The sequence below is a fragment of the Crotalus tigris genome, unplaced genomic scaffold, assembly GCF_016545835.1.
Source record: "Crotalus tigris isolate CLP2741 ecotype Arizona unplaced genomic scaffold, ASM1654583v1 scf7180000020151.727365, whole genome shotgun sequence".
NCBI classification, from domain to species: Eukaryota; Metazoa; Chordata; class Lepidosauria; order Squamata; family Viperidae; genus Crotalus; species Crotalus tigris.
Genome location: NW_024097879.1, coordinates 682,351 through 700,612, shown reverse-complemented (window position 1 = coordinate 700,612; position 18,262 = coordinate 682,351). Strand labels below are relative to the sequence as shown.

Here is an 18,262-nt window from a genome sequence, read left to right as displayed (position 1 = left end):
TTCCTAAAATATTTTTTAAAAATCACAATGGCAGAGGTATCACAAAATACACTCAGAAAATCAGATATCCTGGGCATCAAACAGGAAGCAAAATGTCAGGGTCACTTTTAAAGACTTACAGAGGTGTCAAGTTTCTTATGCTTTGACAGGACATGACATTCTGCTCCTGTCCCAATTGTCCTTCAAGAAAAAAAAAAGTTTGGGAGAGTTTTGTCCTAGACATAGACAAAGCTATGAATTTCACTCAAGGGCATGGATGCCGTACGAGGTCCTTGTGTTGTCTTCTTCTCACCCTGGACCCTTTATTTAGTCTTCCTCTAACTTCCTGGGATCTTGCTGACTCCCCCCCCCCCTTTGAAATGCTCTCCTGAGTCTCTTTGCTCCTGTTCATGTGAATTCATCAGTTTCGAAGCTGCTGCAAAATTTCTGGAAGAACCACCAAGACTGCAGAAACCAAACTATTTGATAACATCCTTTCTAGGACAAAGAGGAACTTGATAGCTGGTTGAAAAAAGAAAATTAAGAACCGTGAGATGAATCCAGGTATTTTTTTTTTAAAAGGTAGGGCCGATGGGATGGTGTTAATCAGGATAAATATCTGAAGAATAGCTCATGGTGGGAATCTGACACTGACAAATGTTCTTGAGCTCAGCTTGAGCCAGGAAATTAACTCGTTGTTGGCAACAGAAGTAGAGAAGGCAAAGGAAAGAGAGGAAGTAGAATGGACTGAAAGGCCAAACGGGGCCTCTGGCAGCAGGAAGTGGGCCATCTGAACTCAATAAGCTACTATAATAGCCTTTCAGTTACCAATTCAACTTGCATTCATTTATTTTGATACTGTCAGTGGCTGGTTGGGTATATTGTGTGAAACGGTCAGGTTATCGTGCCTGCAACTGGCCATGACCATTTTAAAGTTTGACATGCTCCCTCTCAAAGTAATTCATCAGGGCATTTCATTTATTTTACTTTCTCCTGCAAAAAAGAAAAAAAAGTGAGAAAAATTACAGATTACAGAATAACAGTTGGACGGGACCTTGGAAGTCTTCTAGTCCAACCCCGGCTTAAGCAGGAGACCCTAGACCAGGGGGAGGCAACCTTGGCTCTTCTATGACTCATGGGATTCTGGGAGTTGAGGTCCACAAGTCATAAAAGAGTCAAGGTTGCCTACCCCTGCCCTAGACCATTGCAGACAAAAGGTTCTAATATTGTTTAAAGGAGAATATTGGGTTGAGATGAAGGGTCCTTGGTGCTCTTTGAGCTTGCTTGTTTTCTTGCAGATGTTTCATTACCCAAACCTGATAACATCATCAGGGCTAGCAAGAAAACAAGCAAGCTCACAAAGATGATTAGGGGACTGGAGGCTAAAACATATAAGGAATGGTTACTGGAATTGGATATATGTAGTTTAATGAAGAGAAGGACGATGGGGGACATGATAGCAGCCTTCCGATATCTCAGGGGCTGCCACAAAGAAGAGGGAGTCAAGCTATTCTCCAAAGCGCCTGAAGACAGGACAAGAAGCAACGGATGGAAACAAATCAAGGAGACCAGCAATCTAGAACTTTCTGACAGTTAGAACAATTAACCAGTGGAACAACCTGCCTCCAGAAGCGGTGAATGCTCCAAGACTGGAAGTTTTTAAGAAGAGACTGGACAGCCATTTGTCCGAAATGGTATAGGGTTTCCTGCCTGAGCAGGGGGTTGGACCAGATGACCTCCAAGGTCCCTTCCAACTATTATTATTATTATAGCATCAAGGACACCTCATTGTCTATTTTGCATGGAATTCATGCAAATCGTGCCCTTAGATTTTTCCCAGTCCTGCTACCTGATATGATGGGATGTAGTCTGTAATTGGGTCATAGTGTTTGTAGGTATTAATTTATGTTTTTAATTTATATACATATTTTTAAAAAACTTTTTATGATTATGATTGTAAGTCACCCAAAGTCACCAGGCAGTAAGATAGGCTGCCAATAACTTTAATAGATAGATGATAGACTGACAGACAGGGTTCCCAGGAGGGAGGGGGTGCATTCCAAAAGAACAGAGACAGCTCAGTTCAGACAGCTTGTGTAGAAGTCTGAACTTGGCCGGACCTGCATCGGAGACATCACTCAAATCTTTCTTGCAAACTCATGTCTGAGTCATGCAATCAACAAGGCAACAAATAGCCACAATTCATTTGAGAATGCTTGTTATTGACCGGTGGACTATCAATCATCCCTCTCCCAAACTTGGCAATAAGAGACCAGCTCAAAAGATGGTTAACTGATAGGAAGATTGTAGCAGGACTGAATGAGATGAATCATAAGAAGCTGGTCCTGATGGATCAGAAATGGATCAGCTCAAGGCAACACTAGGCTTACGAAATATTAATTCAAGAACATCATCTGGAAATGTATCATACGGATTTGAGGTTGAAAACTTCAAACAAAAAGGTGGAATTGGTTAAATACCAGATGCTGAGATACCAGATTTATTTCTATCACAGAGTGAAATTCCACACTCTTTAAACATCCTCCCACTATTTTCAGAGGTTTATCTCAAAACGTGGAGGTCCAAACTTTCCAAAACCACAAGCATGTTTTAGAGGGAAACAATTAAATGTGTCTGTTTTTCCTAGAACTTTGACCAGCAGAAAGTTCTCCAAGTTTTTCAGATATTTCTCCAATCAGAGATGAACATTCCTGACTGATCGGCTGCAAATGTCTCCTCCAGCCATTTTGAGGTGACAAGACGGCACAGTGAGGTTCAGCACCCTCCCCAAAGGCAGGATAACTTCCATCCATTTTGAGAGGAACTAAATGAAAATCAGATGAAAACAGATGGGCAAGTTGGTTAAAATGGATTATGTTTAAATACGTAAAAAGTATTTTAAAATGGAAAGGGGAAAGGGGCTAAAATCCTGCCCATTGTGATAGAGACAGGATGGATGGATGGATGGATGGATGGATGGATGGATGGGTGGGTGGATGGGTGGGTGGAATAGATGGATGATTGGATGGATGGATGGATGGATGGATGGATAGATGGATGAATAGATGGGTGGGTGCAGAGATAACATGGATGGGTGGGTGGATGGGTGGAGAAATAGATGGATGGATGGGTGGGTGGGTGGGTGGAAGAATAGATGGATGGATGGATGGTGGAATAGGATGGATGGATGAATAGATGGGTGGGTGGGTGGATAATATGGATGGATGGATGATGTTAGGAACATCTAGAAAAAAAATCTAGAAAAAAAAGACATTGATCCTGAGAGTTTCTAGGTAGAAAGCAAGTCCTGTTTTTACCTTTGAGGATTTTAAAAGCACAAGCTCCAATTTTCCACTGGGAGCAAAAATTTATGCCACTCACCTCTTTTTCCCCACAGATATTGCTGATGATAGAGCTGGAAGCAGGACTTGACGATGGACCCAGGACACCAACCACTCCTTTGGGAAGGATCTGACACACTGGTGATCCCCAGGGAGAGAGTCAGCCAGCAAGCAGAAGAGGAAAGAAAGATTACTGGTATTCTCAAGTGAACTTATAAGCAAGAATATCAACACCGCCTTGCAGGACTGGAAGTATGACTCATAGTTTTGCTTCTCATCCAAGGAGCTTCTTCAGTTCTGACTGAATGGGGGAGAATGGAAGGACTGATATCCCTTGCAGCCATTTGGTCATTAGACTTTTTCTGAGAGTCATTGAGGCCACTTGGAGGTGACCCTGAGAGCACAGATCAACCTCCAAGTGGCCTCAATGACCCTCAGAAAGAGAGCTAATGACCAGATGGCTGCAAGGAATATCAATCCTTTCATCCTCCCCCATTCAGTCAGAGCTGAAGAAGCTCCTTGGATGAGAAGCAAAACGTCTTCAAACAAAACAAGGACGTCCAGTTGCCTTTTGAAAGAAAGCACCTTTGGGACAATCGGTAAGGGAATACTGAGAATATACCTGTGGCAAATCAAGTCTACCTTGGTTTCTCTCTCCATGTTATTTATGGTTGCACAGAATAGCTATCCCACCTTGGGTTGAAGGAAACCGTAGCATGCTTACCATGCCAACCTTAGCAACAACTAATCAGTAAAGAAAAAGAAGAAATCCAGACTGGAATTTCAGACCTCCCTGTGATTCCATTCTCCTTTGAAAAAGTTGCTGCAACTCTGACATCCATTATGGAAAAGCCACAGAAGAAAAAGTGTATTGTCAAGAGGTTAGGACTGAACATAATGGTAACTTTCTGCTTCCTTCTCTTCCTTGAACCCTGAATGCATAATGTAACGAACACTGTGAGGATTCAGCTAGGAGCACAACTCCAGAGAGTATTTCTTAGCTCTTGGCTTATTAAGTCATCCTGCCTGTAACAGGGAGAATAACCTCAGTTGAATGGAGGGATGATGGAAACTGCAGCAGCTTCTGCCAAATCTCTCCTATTGTAAAAAAACAAAGACATTCAACGCGCGAGGTGATGATTCTTTAGGAAATCATGCCTATGTTTTTTCCCCTTGTTTTTTTCCTATCTGCTTGCAGATCTAAAGAAATGTTTCCCAGGGGTCAAGAGAACTATCTTACAAAATAGGCAGTGAAGCACAAAGCCAATTGTGGGGCATGCCAAGATGAAATAAAAATGGATGGCGTTATCAAGTCTTAGGGTTGAGCCTTCAAATGCCGATTCGTCACTAATGGTTTCATTTTCGCTTGAATTTTCCACATACGGACTCAGAGAGAGTAGCTCATGATATCCACGTTTAGGATCAGAGGGACATTCCCCACTTATCCTAAGGATAGGTTTCTTGGACTCATCTCATGTTCTCTTTGTGCTGGACATAGGCGCTAATAACAATGATCTCCTCAAATCCAACCTTTCTGGAAATCCATGTTCTCACCCTAGTCAGATGCCCCCAGGTCTTTGGGACACAACAAAAGTGGAGAGATGGTTTACTTGTATCGCATTTAATCCTGATGAAAGCCAAGGAAGTCCCAATTTCTTCTATTAACTCAGCTACATCTACTTTGGATTTATCTTTCGGCAAAGTGCCCAGAACAAAACTTATAACAAACTCTTCTCAGCCGTCGAAGGTAAACCAGCCTGGGAAATTAAAGTCATGCATGCTAATACTGCTTTTATTATATGGTTATAATAACAGAATCTTGCACGTCTGAATATGTTTCCTCCCTCCCTCCTTTTATCTTCATGAGAACTGGAGACCATCCTATCTGACATGTTTTCTTAGATTACAGTTCTGATCGGGGCTTAAGTTCCTTTTATCTACTATTTTGATTTTGGCTCCCTTGTTCCTCAAGGTTATTCCTTCTTCCTTTTACCTCTTGCTACACCTCTGAGTCTTGAGAGACTTGGAGGTAGAAATAAATTAATTTGTGTGGAATTCCTTCGCTACTTTCCTCTTTCCTCAGGGATTAAAGAGGTTTTGAGATCAAATGAGCTTTCCCTTCTTCCATGCGACTCTCAGTTACGGACGAGAGATTAACCTGCACACCTAATTTTGTTCCTGGGCCTCTCCTAAGAAGCAAAAGGAGGCGAACACTGTCCTTCTTAAGCATGGTGAGATCTCAGAGCACCAATATACCCACCAACTCACACTCTTGCCCATCCTGTTAGGTCTCAATAAGCTGGGAAGTCTAGCTAAATCTTTTGAAATGTTCCATGGTCCTTGCCAACGAGGGCCAGAGATCTTCCCATTCATTTTGTCAAATGAAATGCCTCCAGGTTCTTAGAACAGAGAGAAACTGTTGAAAAAGATTCATGATGCCGGAATCCACAGGAGACAGTTTAATGATGAGTGGGAGGGTTCAGTAACTCTGGACCTTCTGAGGAACCATGGCTGTTGGAGACGGCTGCAGCTACATAGTCAAGATTTGGTTAGAGATCTGGTTGAAATTTTAACTCAGTATGGGAAGGTTTCAGGTTTTAAGGTAAATAATAATAAGACTAAAATCACACTACTATGCAATCTGGGGAACTTTTTATGATTGGCTGAAAAGAGAATACGGTTAAAAGATAGTTAACATCAATTTAGATGGAAGAAGAAGGAGCAGATAAGGAGGGAGACCCAGGAGAGACAGTATTAAATAAATGGAGGTTGTATAAATGTTTATAGAAGTATATACCGAGAAGGTTAGATAAATAGAAGTATTAATCTTATTGTATATAATACAGATAGGAAAATTTGGAGAGAGGAGTTGCTCGGACATTACCCCTGAATTGTATCTGAAGAGGGATGAGAGGGAAGACAGGAGAGGAGAGAGAAAAGAGTAAAGGAGGGGAGAAGGAAGTAGGAAAGTTGGAGAAGAGGAGAAGTAGGGAGAAAGGGGAGGAGAGTGGTGAAGGAAAGAGGAGAGGAAGAAGAGGGAAGTAGGGAAGAGAAGAAAGAGAGAAAGAAGGTAGAGAAGAAGGAGTGTGGATACGGTGAAAGGGGAAATGGGCGAGGAACACCAAAAGTCATGTGTATGTATTTATTTCATTTTGTTAAAAGTATCTTGTATGTGAGTGTGGAGGGAATGTATGTTAACTTCTGATAAATATTACGGTATATGTATGGGGGAGAGTTTGGAAAAATAAAAAATTATTAATAAAAAAAATAATAAGACTAAAATATTATCGAAAAATATGTCTATGAAGGAAAGGACATCATGGTTAGATTAACAGGTTCTGAAATAATGAAAAAGGTTAAATACTTAGGAGTTTATTTAACAGCTTCTAATGCTAAATTGTATAAAAATAATTATGAGACATTATGGATAAAAGTGCAAAATGATTTAAATAATTGGAAAAAATTACAGTTATCTTTGTTGGGAAGAATTTCGGCAGTTAAAATGAATATACTTCCAAAGTTTCTTTTTTTATTTCAAATGATACCTATTTTGAAAAAAGATGCTAATCTGGAGGAATGGCAGAAGGGGATTAATAAGTTTATTTGGGCAGGGAAAAAGCCGAGAGTTAAATTCAAAATTATGCAGGATATATGGGAAAGAGGTGGATTGAAGGCACCTAATTTAAAATTGTACTATGATGCGGTGGCTTTAACGTTGATTAGTGATTGGCTCAACTTAACAAATAAAAATATTCTTTCTCTTGAGGGATGGGATTTATTATATGGATGGCACGCATATTTAATTTATGATAAAAAGGTTGATCAGGTTTTAAAACCCATATTTTGAGAAGTGCCTTGTTGCATGTCTGGAAGAAATATTATTATAGGTTAAATTATAAAATCCCAATTTGGGGGTTTCCAGGACACATGATCGAGGGAGTATCTAGGGGGTAAATTTGGATAAGATTTCTTATAAGGAATTACTTAGTTTGGTTGGGCAGCATTGGCAATTAAAGCCTTTAACTGAGTTGAAGCAAGAAAATATTGTATATTCTTGGTTTTATTATAACCAATTGTTATTGAGGTGGAGTATAGATCAAAAGGTTGGAATTACTTTAGAGGATGTGAATTTGGTAAAAGAGATTAAAGATCAAAGTCGAGCTCATATAAAAAGAATTTATAATGTCTTAATAGAATTGGATTCTGAAACAGAGTTGGTTAAAGATTGTATGATTAAATGGGCGCAAAATATTCAAGAGCCGATTTTATTGGATACGTGGGAGACAATTTGGGTTAGAAATATAAAATTTACTCAAGCTCAAAATTTGAGAGAAAATTTTTATAAAATGTTTTATAGATGGCATTTGGATCCCCAAAAGTTGTCCCGCATGTATCCGAATTTACAGCCTAAATGTTGGAGATGTGGAAACCTAGATGCAATCTATTTTCACATTTGGTAGACTTGTAAAGATATTAAAGCTTTTTGGATTAAGATTTGGTGGAATATTCAAAAGATTTTTAAGAAAAAGATTAAGTTTACTCTGCAATTATTTTTGTTGGGTATTACTTTAGATTTTGATGTTAAAGAAATTAATTTGATGTTGAACCTTATAACAGCTGCAAGATTATTGGTGGGGCAATATTGGAAGAAAAATTTGTTGCCTACTTTGGAAGAATGGATACTTAAAGTGTCTAATTTAGCAGATATGGCGAAGATCTCCGCCTATTTGAAGGACCATTCACAAGAAAGATATATTATGGTTTGGAGAAGATGGATTGATTATATTCAGAAGAAATATGAAGCTGAAAAGTATTATATTGATTTGGAGTAGATTTTAGATAATTATTAATAGTTTTAATTATATTATTATTTTTGACTTAATTTGTTAATATTTGTATTGAGAAGGAGTTAAAGTGTTTTATGGTTTTGATTGATAGTATAGTTGGTTTATGTTAGTTGGATTATATTTGTTTATTATTTTGTTTTACCCTGTAATCAGCTCTGGGAAATGGGGGACGGGGGAAGAGGTGGGGGGGTTATATTGTAATAAATTTATAAAACTTTTAATAATAAAAAAAGTATCTTCCATAAAGGGCCTACCAAGAAGGCTAGCTTTGCCTATAATTGCTCAGGCCATCCCCTTTGGTATTTTATTTCTCAAAAAAACATGTGTTGGATTTTTTTTTCAGATTAGAGTAATTTTCAAATGCTTTTTTTAAAAAGAAAAAGAAATATAATTGCCTTTTTTAGGTTTGGAAATAAAACATTAAGCCAATTTAGGAAGACAAGCAGAGTCCAAAGTCTCTTTAAAATACATATTAATGAAAGCTTGTTTTTATTGCAGAAGAATAAAATAAAAAATAAAAATAGCATGGGCATTGTATATTTATAGCCAAGTCAATTATAATTCCAAATTGGAAATTTGCAGCAGCTGCATTTGCTGTTCTGATTTTATAGGCATTTAGTTGTGTGTGTGTGTTTTTCTAAAACTGTCCAATTAGCCCGTCAAATACAATTCCAACTCTTTAAGCATTAATTTATTAGAGCAATCACAAAGAAGCAAGAAAAAGATTTATGTTAATTGCAAAAATGTTGAGATTCGGAGGTCTTCCAGAAAGATTTCCAAACCTTCTTTCCTTGCAGAAGATTTACAATGGGTTGTATCACTCTTCAAAACAAGCTTTTCCTCCAAAGTCACACTTTTGTACTAGGCTATGCTTTTGTGCTATGCCCGAAGATTGCTTGGAGTCACTAAGATGTGGCATCCCAGCCAGAATGCTGGTTTATGGTTTAGTGTTCTTTCTTATTTGCCTAACTCAGAGAATTGTACTTAAACCACGTCATCACTTAGTGCAGCCTGTGAATCCTTGGATCAATGACTCTGAGACAAGAGTGGCCTATATTCATAGTTATTTGACATATATTTTGATGACTTTGTGCCCGTTTTTGACACTGCCTTGACAAATCTGCATAGTTTTCTTGGCAAAGTTTTTCCACAAGCGGTTTCCCATTGCTTCCTTTCTGGGACTGAGAGAGAGGGGTTGGCCCAATGTCACCCAGCTGGCTTTCATGCCTAATGTGGGACTAGAATTTATGGTCTCCTGGTGATTGGTTCAATGTCTCCTGGACAGCTTTCATGACTATGGTGGAACTATAACTCACTCTCTCCTGGTGACTGGTTCAAACTCTCCCAGCCAGCTTTCATGCTTATGGCAAGACTAGAAATCACTGTATCCTGATGATTGGTTCCATCTCCCAGACAGCTTTCATACCTGTGGTGGAACTAGAACTCATCTCCAGCTGATTGGTTCAAAGTCATTCAGTCAGTTTTCATGCCTAAGGTGGGACTAGAATTCCCAGTCTCCAAGTTTCTAGCCCAGTGCCTTCTCCACTGCACAAAACACCTGCATTACTTGGATTGTGAGCTCATCAGTATTTCAACCCACAAAAGGATTCAAAAAGGGAGTCTGGAATCTTGTTGTAAAGGCAGAATTAACATATTGCATAAAGTTAAAAGGCTTTGAAAACTGTGCTTTGACTAAGTATGATATCCCCGGCATTTTGGAATAGATAATTTCATGTTTCTTTCTCTCCCCATCTATCAATCAAAGAGGGCTTTTGAGGGTATCCTCTCTCTCTCTCTCTCTCTCTCTCTCCCCGTGAATCATCTTTCACAATTTAAAATGATGGGGGGAAGAAGAGAGGAAAAAGCAAATGAGTGAAGAAAAACAGGAGGGAGTGGATGAAGGGTGGGCCAGTGAGGACCTCTATCACCCTTACTAAAATGTGACAGAGGTGTTAAATAAGATATCTGATAGCCTTATTGCCATTAGTTAAAACACAACATGGCTTTATCGTACATCATAAACAAGCAGTCATGGTGAGAATCCAGACAACTAGTAAATTGTTAAAGTCCTGAAGCTTATTTCTTCAATGAGTGGGGAGTGATGAAGAGAATTCAAGTGAATTGTCTCTTGAATTGTTATTCTATTCTATTCTATTCTATTCTATTCTATTCTATTCTATTCTATTCTATTCTATTCTATTCTATTCTACTCTATTCTATTCTATACATTACTCTATCCTATCCTATCCTATCCTATCCTATCCTATCCTATCCTAGCCTATCCGTTTTCAGAAATGTTTCACATCGCTCTGGAGCATTTAGCTATTAGAAGTGATTGCTCTTGACAGATCTTTCTTCTGCGGATCTGCTTAATCCTGGCATTTTGGCTGTATACCAGGCAATGTATTTTATGCTCACCCCCCCCCCCACCCCAATCCTGGAGGTATCATTTCAAAAGCAATAGGAATGCTGCAACTCTTAGGGTTTTTGTACATTAAGAGCTGTTAAATGCTAGGGGGGCGGAGGGAGGGAATGAAAAGAAAGAAAGCCAGTTATTCCTAAAAAGAGAAAAAAGTCACTGTCTTAACAGGTGGCATGTTGTGTTTATAATATGTTAATTGAGAAATGCTTCTTATCACCATTCTCCCCATACAATTGATGTTGTGATGGTATGCAGTGTGCGATCACAATATGATGGAAATTGTAAGTTCTTCACTAGGATACGCAACATAAATTAGAGGCAGAATCCAATTTTAGTAGCAGAATGGCATGCAGGCCTACGATCAAACTGTATTATATTGTTTGGCAACCATCACAGGGTCCTGTCACAACTGCAGAAGTATTTAATGTTACTATAGTGGGTTCTGCTCTTCTTAACACGTACAATCAAGGCTTAGGTTAGAATGGAATGGAATGGAATGGAATAGAATAGAATAGAATAGAATAGAATAGAATAGAATAGAATAGAATAGAGCTGGAAGGGACCTTGGAGGTCTTCTAGTCCAACCCCCTGCTCAAGCAGGAGAACCTGTACCATCTCAGACAGGTGAATGTCTAGTCTCTTCTTAAAAATCTCCAGTGATGGAGCACCCACGATTTCTGGAGACAAAGCTGTTCCACTGGTTAATTGTCCTCACCATTAGGAACTTTCTCGTTAATTCCAGGTTGTTTCTTTCTTTGATCAGTTTCCAACCACTGATTCTCGTCCTTCCCTCTGATGCTCTGGTGAACAACCTGGCCCCCTCTGCCTTGTGGCAGCCCCTCAGATACTGGAACATTGCTATCATGTCTCCCCTATTTCTCCTTTTCTTTAGACTAGCCAAACCCAAGTCCTGTAGCCGTTCTTCGTGTGTTTTGGTCTCCAGGCCTTTGATCATCCCAATTGCTCTTCTCTGAATTTTTCCCAAACTCTCAACATCTTTTTTGTGATATGGTGACAAAAATTGGCTGCAATATTCCAGGAGTGGTCTTACTGGGGTTTTATAAAGCAGTACTAATACTTATTGTTGTGAGTTATCCTATTGGTTCTAGTTGAACTGCTATTGATAAGAAGATGTAGGCATGGATGAAAAGCACTTAGACTTATATACCGCTTCATAGTGCTTTACAGCTGCTCTGAGTGGTTTATAGAGTCAGCCTCTTGCCTCCTAATCATTGTTGTCACCAACTTTCCAAGTAGAAGTTTGTGAATCTAGGAAAAACTCCAAATTATGCATCACTAGTACAACCCCATCTAATAATGAAAGATCTCCTCAGTCTTGCTAAGACTGAATCTACGTTTGTTGGACTACTGTAATATTCTCTATCTGGGGCTGTCCTTGAAGGCCACTCATAAGTTAAAGCTGGTCCAGTATGAAGCAGTTCAAGAAATTATGGGCACAATACTACTAGTCCATAAGTTCTGTTGATTACTAGTAGACTTCTGAATGAAATCCAAGATGTGTTTGTGCCTAAAAAGCCCTTCGTCACTCAAGTCCTGGATATTTGTACAACCATCTGCCTCCAGTTATCTGGTTTATAAGATCTTGATCCCATCAATTGTCACCTCTTAGGGTCCACCTTTGTCCTTCTCAATGACAGTTCCTGCCTTATGGATCAGCCTTCGCCTGAAATTCAATGGACCTGGCCCTGCTGATCCTAAGTCACTGTTTCTCAATCTTGAAAGCTTGAAGATGTGTGGATTTCAACTCCATGCCCACACATCATGGCTGGCTGGGGAGCATTGGGAATTGAAGTCCACACGTCTTCAGGCTCTTAAGGTTGAGAAATACTGCTCTAAAGACTAAAGTTTCCTCAGTGCTGCTTCAGGATAGTACATAAGCTTGTTTACAAACATAAAAATTGTGCATCTGTCTTTTCATGCAGTATGTTTTATCATTTTCCTTTCTATTAGATGTTTTTAAGCCATTGAGATGCTCTGTTGAGCAGGCAACCATCTAACGTGACTAAATAAAGCTCTTCCTGAATACACAAGAGAAATATTTTTTTAAAAAGAAATCAAACTGACCTCTCAACACAAGGAAAACAATCCTGCTTTTTGAATGTGCACTCTCAAGAGATAAATAATCCACATTTCCATGGCAGAGCAGAGGGGCCATGTTCACTCTTGTTTACACACAAATTTTTCATCTTTTGTTCCTGTTTGAGCAATCTAGGCTCTGAATATCTGATTTCCAGAGGCAGGAGAAAACAAGGGTGCTCTTTTTTCATATTTCTCATTGCCGCTTTGTTCCTCAAGCTTTCATGAGTAGTATGTCCATGCCCAGCAAAGATATCCCCAAACTATCATTTCAAGAACCAAACTGGTTAAAGTTTGTGGGCAGCACAGTTCTCCATTCCCTGTGTAATTGTTCATCTTGATACCCTTCAGATGTGCTTGCAGATAGAGTAACCTGGATATTTAATTTCTATACTCTGTGGCTCTAGGGGAAGATAAGGGTAACTAATAATAACAACAGATAGAAAAAACATTAATTAAAATAGACCTTGATGAAATTCATAACAAGAAAAAGTCCAGTAGAAAGATCAAGTCTTTGCCTAAGGATGGTGAGAAATGAGGCTGCGGGAGGCTAGACTACAACACCCCAAATTCTTGGCTGGCATGGTCATTCTGTCCAACATAAGCTGGGTTGGATGTCCCAAATTTGATTCCTTTTCTAAGCATTGACTCAATTTAAAAACAGAAAACCAGGATGGTGCATAAGTTATGCAACACTAAGCCTCCAAGGGCTCAGGAACTCACTGGTTAGAATCATGCAATGGATTTAATTTAAACAATTGCATTGACACTATACTTCTTTGTTTTTTTATAGGGCATCAATCCATGTTCTGTTTGGATCCAGAAAAGAGATTAATTTGGTAATCGAAGAAGTGTCTACACCAAAATTATAGGCATCTGTTACAAGTCAAAACAACATTATATTTTTCATGGAATCAATACCTGATGTCTTTGCACAATGACATCATAGCATAGTTGATGTAATCTGCTCCTGTTTCGCTTCCAATAGACATCCACAATGAAGTCCCTAAATGGGCCTAGCCTTACATCTAAGATTCTAAGGATTGTAAGGTTGCAAGGATAAAAATAAAAGAACATTTATTTAAAAGAATTATGGATAATACCTTGTGCTTCCTGGTGGAAACTCAGGCCAAAATTATGAAATAACAGAAATAATAATAATAATAATAATAATAATAGGACATTCCTGCAGAACTAGAGAATATTAATACAAGAGATAACGGAAAGGATATTTAGTTCAGGAAATGCCATGTTTACTAGCCACAAGCTCTATCCACTCATCAACAGCATTAGAAATTAAGCACTGCCCACAATCACAAGGCTCCCCCAGGCATTATTAAGTTGTCTCATGGTTGGGGCGTTCCTGGGAGGGATAAGCAAAGAACTTTGACAGTGTATGCCAAGAGTGTGCATTCACAACAGGCTCACCCAAGATGTGGACCAGTTAAAGCCAACTGGAACATCTACTGGGCAGCAGTGATATAGGAATATACTAGAGATGGATGATCATTTTAGTGACAATGGCAAAGTCATGCATTCACACTGTGCAAGAGAACGCAATGGGAAACCCGTGTATTGTAACCATGAAGCCCACATGGATAGAAATATATTTTTTTTAAAAAAAAGAAGACCTAAAGGTTTGTAAGGGACAGACGATCAAGAAGATATATGCTCAGTAAGATTCAACATCAACATCACCAATCAATTAAGCAAGCAAGCAAACTCCAACCCTGGAGAAGTACGTACTAGTCTCGGCTGTTTCATATTCACTATCTCTCAGCAACTCAAAAATGTCCACTTCCACTTTGGCTTTCCCTGCCCTCTCGGGGGCTCGATTGATCCGGTTCTTGGCCAGTGTGATGGACAGTCGCTCCCCTCTGCTGCATTCCATGGGGTCATCCAAAATGGCGGCTGCAAAACCAGACAGAACATTTAGCCGGTCAAGGAAATGTGCTCATCCAGATTCAAAACTGAGGCACACAGTGTCAAATCATATAACTCCAGACTCCAGTAGAGGAAAGTTAGTCATTTTCATTGCACAATCTAAAAGACCATTTTAGAGACAGGCGGCACCGAAGAGTTATGTTCTACATTCTCATTTCTGTGTTGTAGCAAACCAAGAAGAAATATGGCATATTTTTTGCTGGGTTTTAGAATGTTTGTCAGAATGAAATTTAACATTAATCTCTCTATTCATCTGTGAGTTAGAAACTTCTGCAGTATCATTACCCAAGCCTTGTGAATAAAATATGTGGTTCTTGCTTGTCTATTCAAATTTAGCCAGAGAAGATGGTCAGAAAAGGTACATGAATCATCGGTACATGAATGATTCTTTTTATATTTCATGTTTACTCAGGACCTTTTCTCCTCCCCTTTCATTCTAGCCATGATGAAGGTTGATCCGCCCTTCCTTCCCAAAGACATAGGGCAAACAAAAGCATTAGTAGTAGTCACTGGTGTGCAAAGGGAAATAATTTTGCACCAGCCACTGACTACCATTTCTGCGTTTGATTTTTGTTTTGGGGTGGATGGGCGCTCTTTTAAAAAGATAGTGTTTGTCTGAAATTGTACACTGCTGCTGAAATTTGATGGCACATCACAAACTTCATGAACCATATAGGTTCAAGACAAATTTCTTTCCTGACCCTGCCTTAAAATGCAGTGAACTGAAATTGGTACCATCTGCTTACAAAGCAGATACTTCAAGCTCCAGAGAGCAAGCCTTCTTCTGCAGTCTAAGATAAAAACTCATGTTTTTCTGTAAGTCTCTAGGAATTCCTCCAAAAGCAACTGTGTGGCTAGCTTTTCCAAATGTCGCACTGCATATCTCTGAAGAATGTGGGACCGGTTCACACAATCACAATGCTAACCATCCTCTCTCTCTCTCTCCAGGTTGTTTCTTCTCTAACTATTAGCAGGAGACAGAATCTGAAGGACAGGTTCGCTTGAACTTACTCATCCAGCCAGCCAGCCATGTATCCATTAATTCCTTTTTTTTTTTCTCACACACTGGTTGTTCCCACCATAAAAAATAAGGTTGGCTAGTTTGAGATTCAGCACGTTGTGGGAATACGAGTTTTTGAACATCGTATATAGACACAGACATTATACAGGTAGTTCTCGACATCTAACCATTCATTTAATGACCATCTGAAATTACAGTGGCACTGATAAAAATGACTGCAGTGACTCACTTAACAACCATGGTGAAAAAGGTCATAAAATCAGGCATGATCCACTCAACCGCCACCTTGCTTAGCAATGGAAATTCTGGTTCCGATTGTACTCTTGAGTTGAGAAACGACCTATATTTAACACGTCTGAGTTTATGGTTTATCATTATGAGGAAATACCTGCTCAGAAGAACAGGGGAAAAATGAATTCCAATCTCTTCTTTCAAATACCTTTTTCTACTTCACTGAGGATATCAAATCTTGGCTGCAAAAGTCGGGACAGTGATGCAATGTCACAATTTTGCAAGCCAAATCTGATCACCTTCTACACCACAGTATTCAATGAAAAAAACATATAATGTGTTACTTGACTTGATACGAGTAATGGTGGACTAAAACCAAGGGTCCACACCTTGGCAGCTTGCTGGCAAATTAAACAATGTGCACAAACCCATGTGCCAAGCTATGGAGATTTACAGTGGACCGCAACACATAATGTCAGCACTGAGGCTTAAAAGCTCCATTTCATGGCTAATTGACTTTCCAAACTTTTTTAAAACAGTCAGAACAGTAATGAACAATTGGAGAAGTAATCTCGGGCTCTTCCAGATGTTTGCTGAAGACCCAATTATAGGATGGAATGGAGAAAAGGTTTGTTCCCTCAGTGACAGGTAGGACACTTAAGTGGAGTAGATGAAGAATGAAGAGATGGAATCCATATTGAAGGAATGAGTGGTGGTCTCAAGTACCTTATGTTTGAGCCTTCCTGAAATTGTGGGTTCAGTTTGGTTAGATTAGAAAGAACTCACTCAGGATTTATTGATCTATCTAGTTGGTCCCGAATCTTTCCCATATATTCCCTTTTCCTCTTTTTGTCAATTCCTATAGTGATAGATCTTTGAGAACATCATCAGTCTACATTCTTGGTGCTGATTTCCAGGCAATGCTTCCAATAACCCCTTTATTTGAAAACACCGATGCCAAATCATGCTCGCGCGTGCTCGGTTTGATAGTGCAATCAAGTTTGATTAGTTTTTCTTCAAGTTAAAATTGCAACCTCATGTTTTAAAGCTTCATCCCATTTAGCTCCAACTCTTACAAAATGACCTCTCTTGAATTACTTGCAGAGCCTGATTTCTAGATGTTTAAGAAGGTCCTTCAAATGCTTCTTACAAAACCTTCTCTTTTATTATTCTCTGTAGAGTTTTATGAAAGCTAGCGGTTTGAATTGCTTATATTATTATAGCGTTATTAGAAAATCTTACCTTGCTTATTATGTCATTGTAATATGGATTTATATTGTGTACTAGACAGCCTGTGATCAGTTGAGTCATCATTTCAGAGATATTTCCTTGCCTACACAGAGAAATAGAATGATGACGGGGGGACAAAAAACACAGGGGGAGTGACTTCCGACTTCCTGCTGGCTTCCCCATTGACTTTCCCGGTAGAAAGCTGGCAGGGAGCACTGGAAATAATGATCACATGATTTTGGCTGGCTGCCACAGTGTGGTGGCAGGGCAGCACTGCAGTGGCCATAATTCTGTCAAATGTCAATCTCACGAGAGTCATAGGTCCCGGTTTTTGGATGCATTCTTTAAGTTAGCTCATTTGAGGTACATAGTTCAAAAATTATTGCCCTACAATGCACAATTTCACCCAATTGAAGGTTACAAACAATTAAACAGGCACAAGAGTTTAGTGATAATGTAGACTTTTTTTAAAAAAAATTAATCTATACCGAAAAGCCACAACGAAGATAACAGTCAGACCAGAGAAATTTGAGTTCAAGGCACACATATAATTTGAAAAAGCATCTCAGGCTTGACCCTCCCCGGTTCTTACAAAGATAAAGGGAGGGAGAGGGAGGCACATTCAGAACTGCAATATTCTGCTACTGCCAACTTAAAATAAAAGTAGATATTAGCATTCATAACTCTGGTTTCCTAGTCTGGTCTGCCTCTAAAAGCTGACACTCACTGAGATAGGAAACTCATCCAATTATGGATGTTTCCATGAATCTTATTTAGACTCCAGTTTAGGGCCATGTCTGCACTTAATTGGTTCAGACAGGTTTTAAAGATATTCCTAGCATTCCAAAAAGCTGCATAAGCTAGTGTGTGCCACGGACAAGATTACCAATATAACCTCCCAACATCCACCCAGAACTTCCGTTATCACCATACACCCTATGGCAGATCCCAGGATGCATTGAGGCACCTAGAATTTCCAGTCACTAGAGAGCTTCATCTTGACTTGGACCAATTCTTTGCATTTCTCTCTACAAAGGAGCACAGTGGCTCACCTGGTTAGAACGCTGGGGTGGAGGTAGCCAGCCAGCCTTCAACAGCTGCCCTGGGGCAGGGTTGAGCTCCCATCCTTTGTTCCAGCTCCTGCCAGGGA

General features: G+C 39.4%; 1 protein-coding gene across 4 annotated transcripts in view; it reads right to left on the bottom strand.

The window, feature by feature from the left end:
* Positions 1–18,262, bottom strand: part of LOC120318277 (glutamate receptor ionotropic, kainate 4-like) — a 205,633-nt gene that overhangs the window by 18,935 nt on the left and 168,436 nt on the right. For 3 of the 4 annotated variants that reach the window (XM_039365683.1, XM_039365682.1, XM_039365684.1), the window contains 2 exons: positions 14,433–14,597; positions 3,361–3,458 (listed from right to left, as the gene is read on the bottom strand). In XM_039365683.1, coding sequence (XP_039221617.1) covers positions 3,361–3,458; positions 14,433–14,577 — 243 coding nt within the window. In that variant the 5' untranslated portion in view covers positions 14,578–14,597. Of the gene's footprint in view, positions 1–3,360; positions 3,459–14,432; positions 14,598–17,124; positions 17,202–18,262 lie in introns of those variants that run through there. The other variant, XM_039365685.1, reaches the window with a different exon arrangement.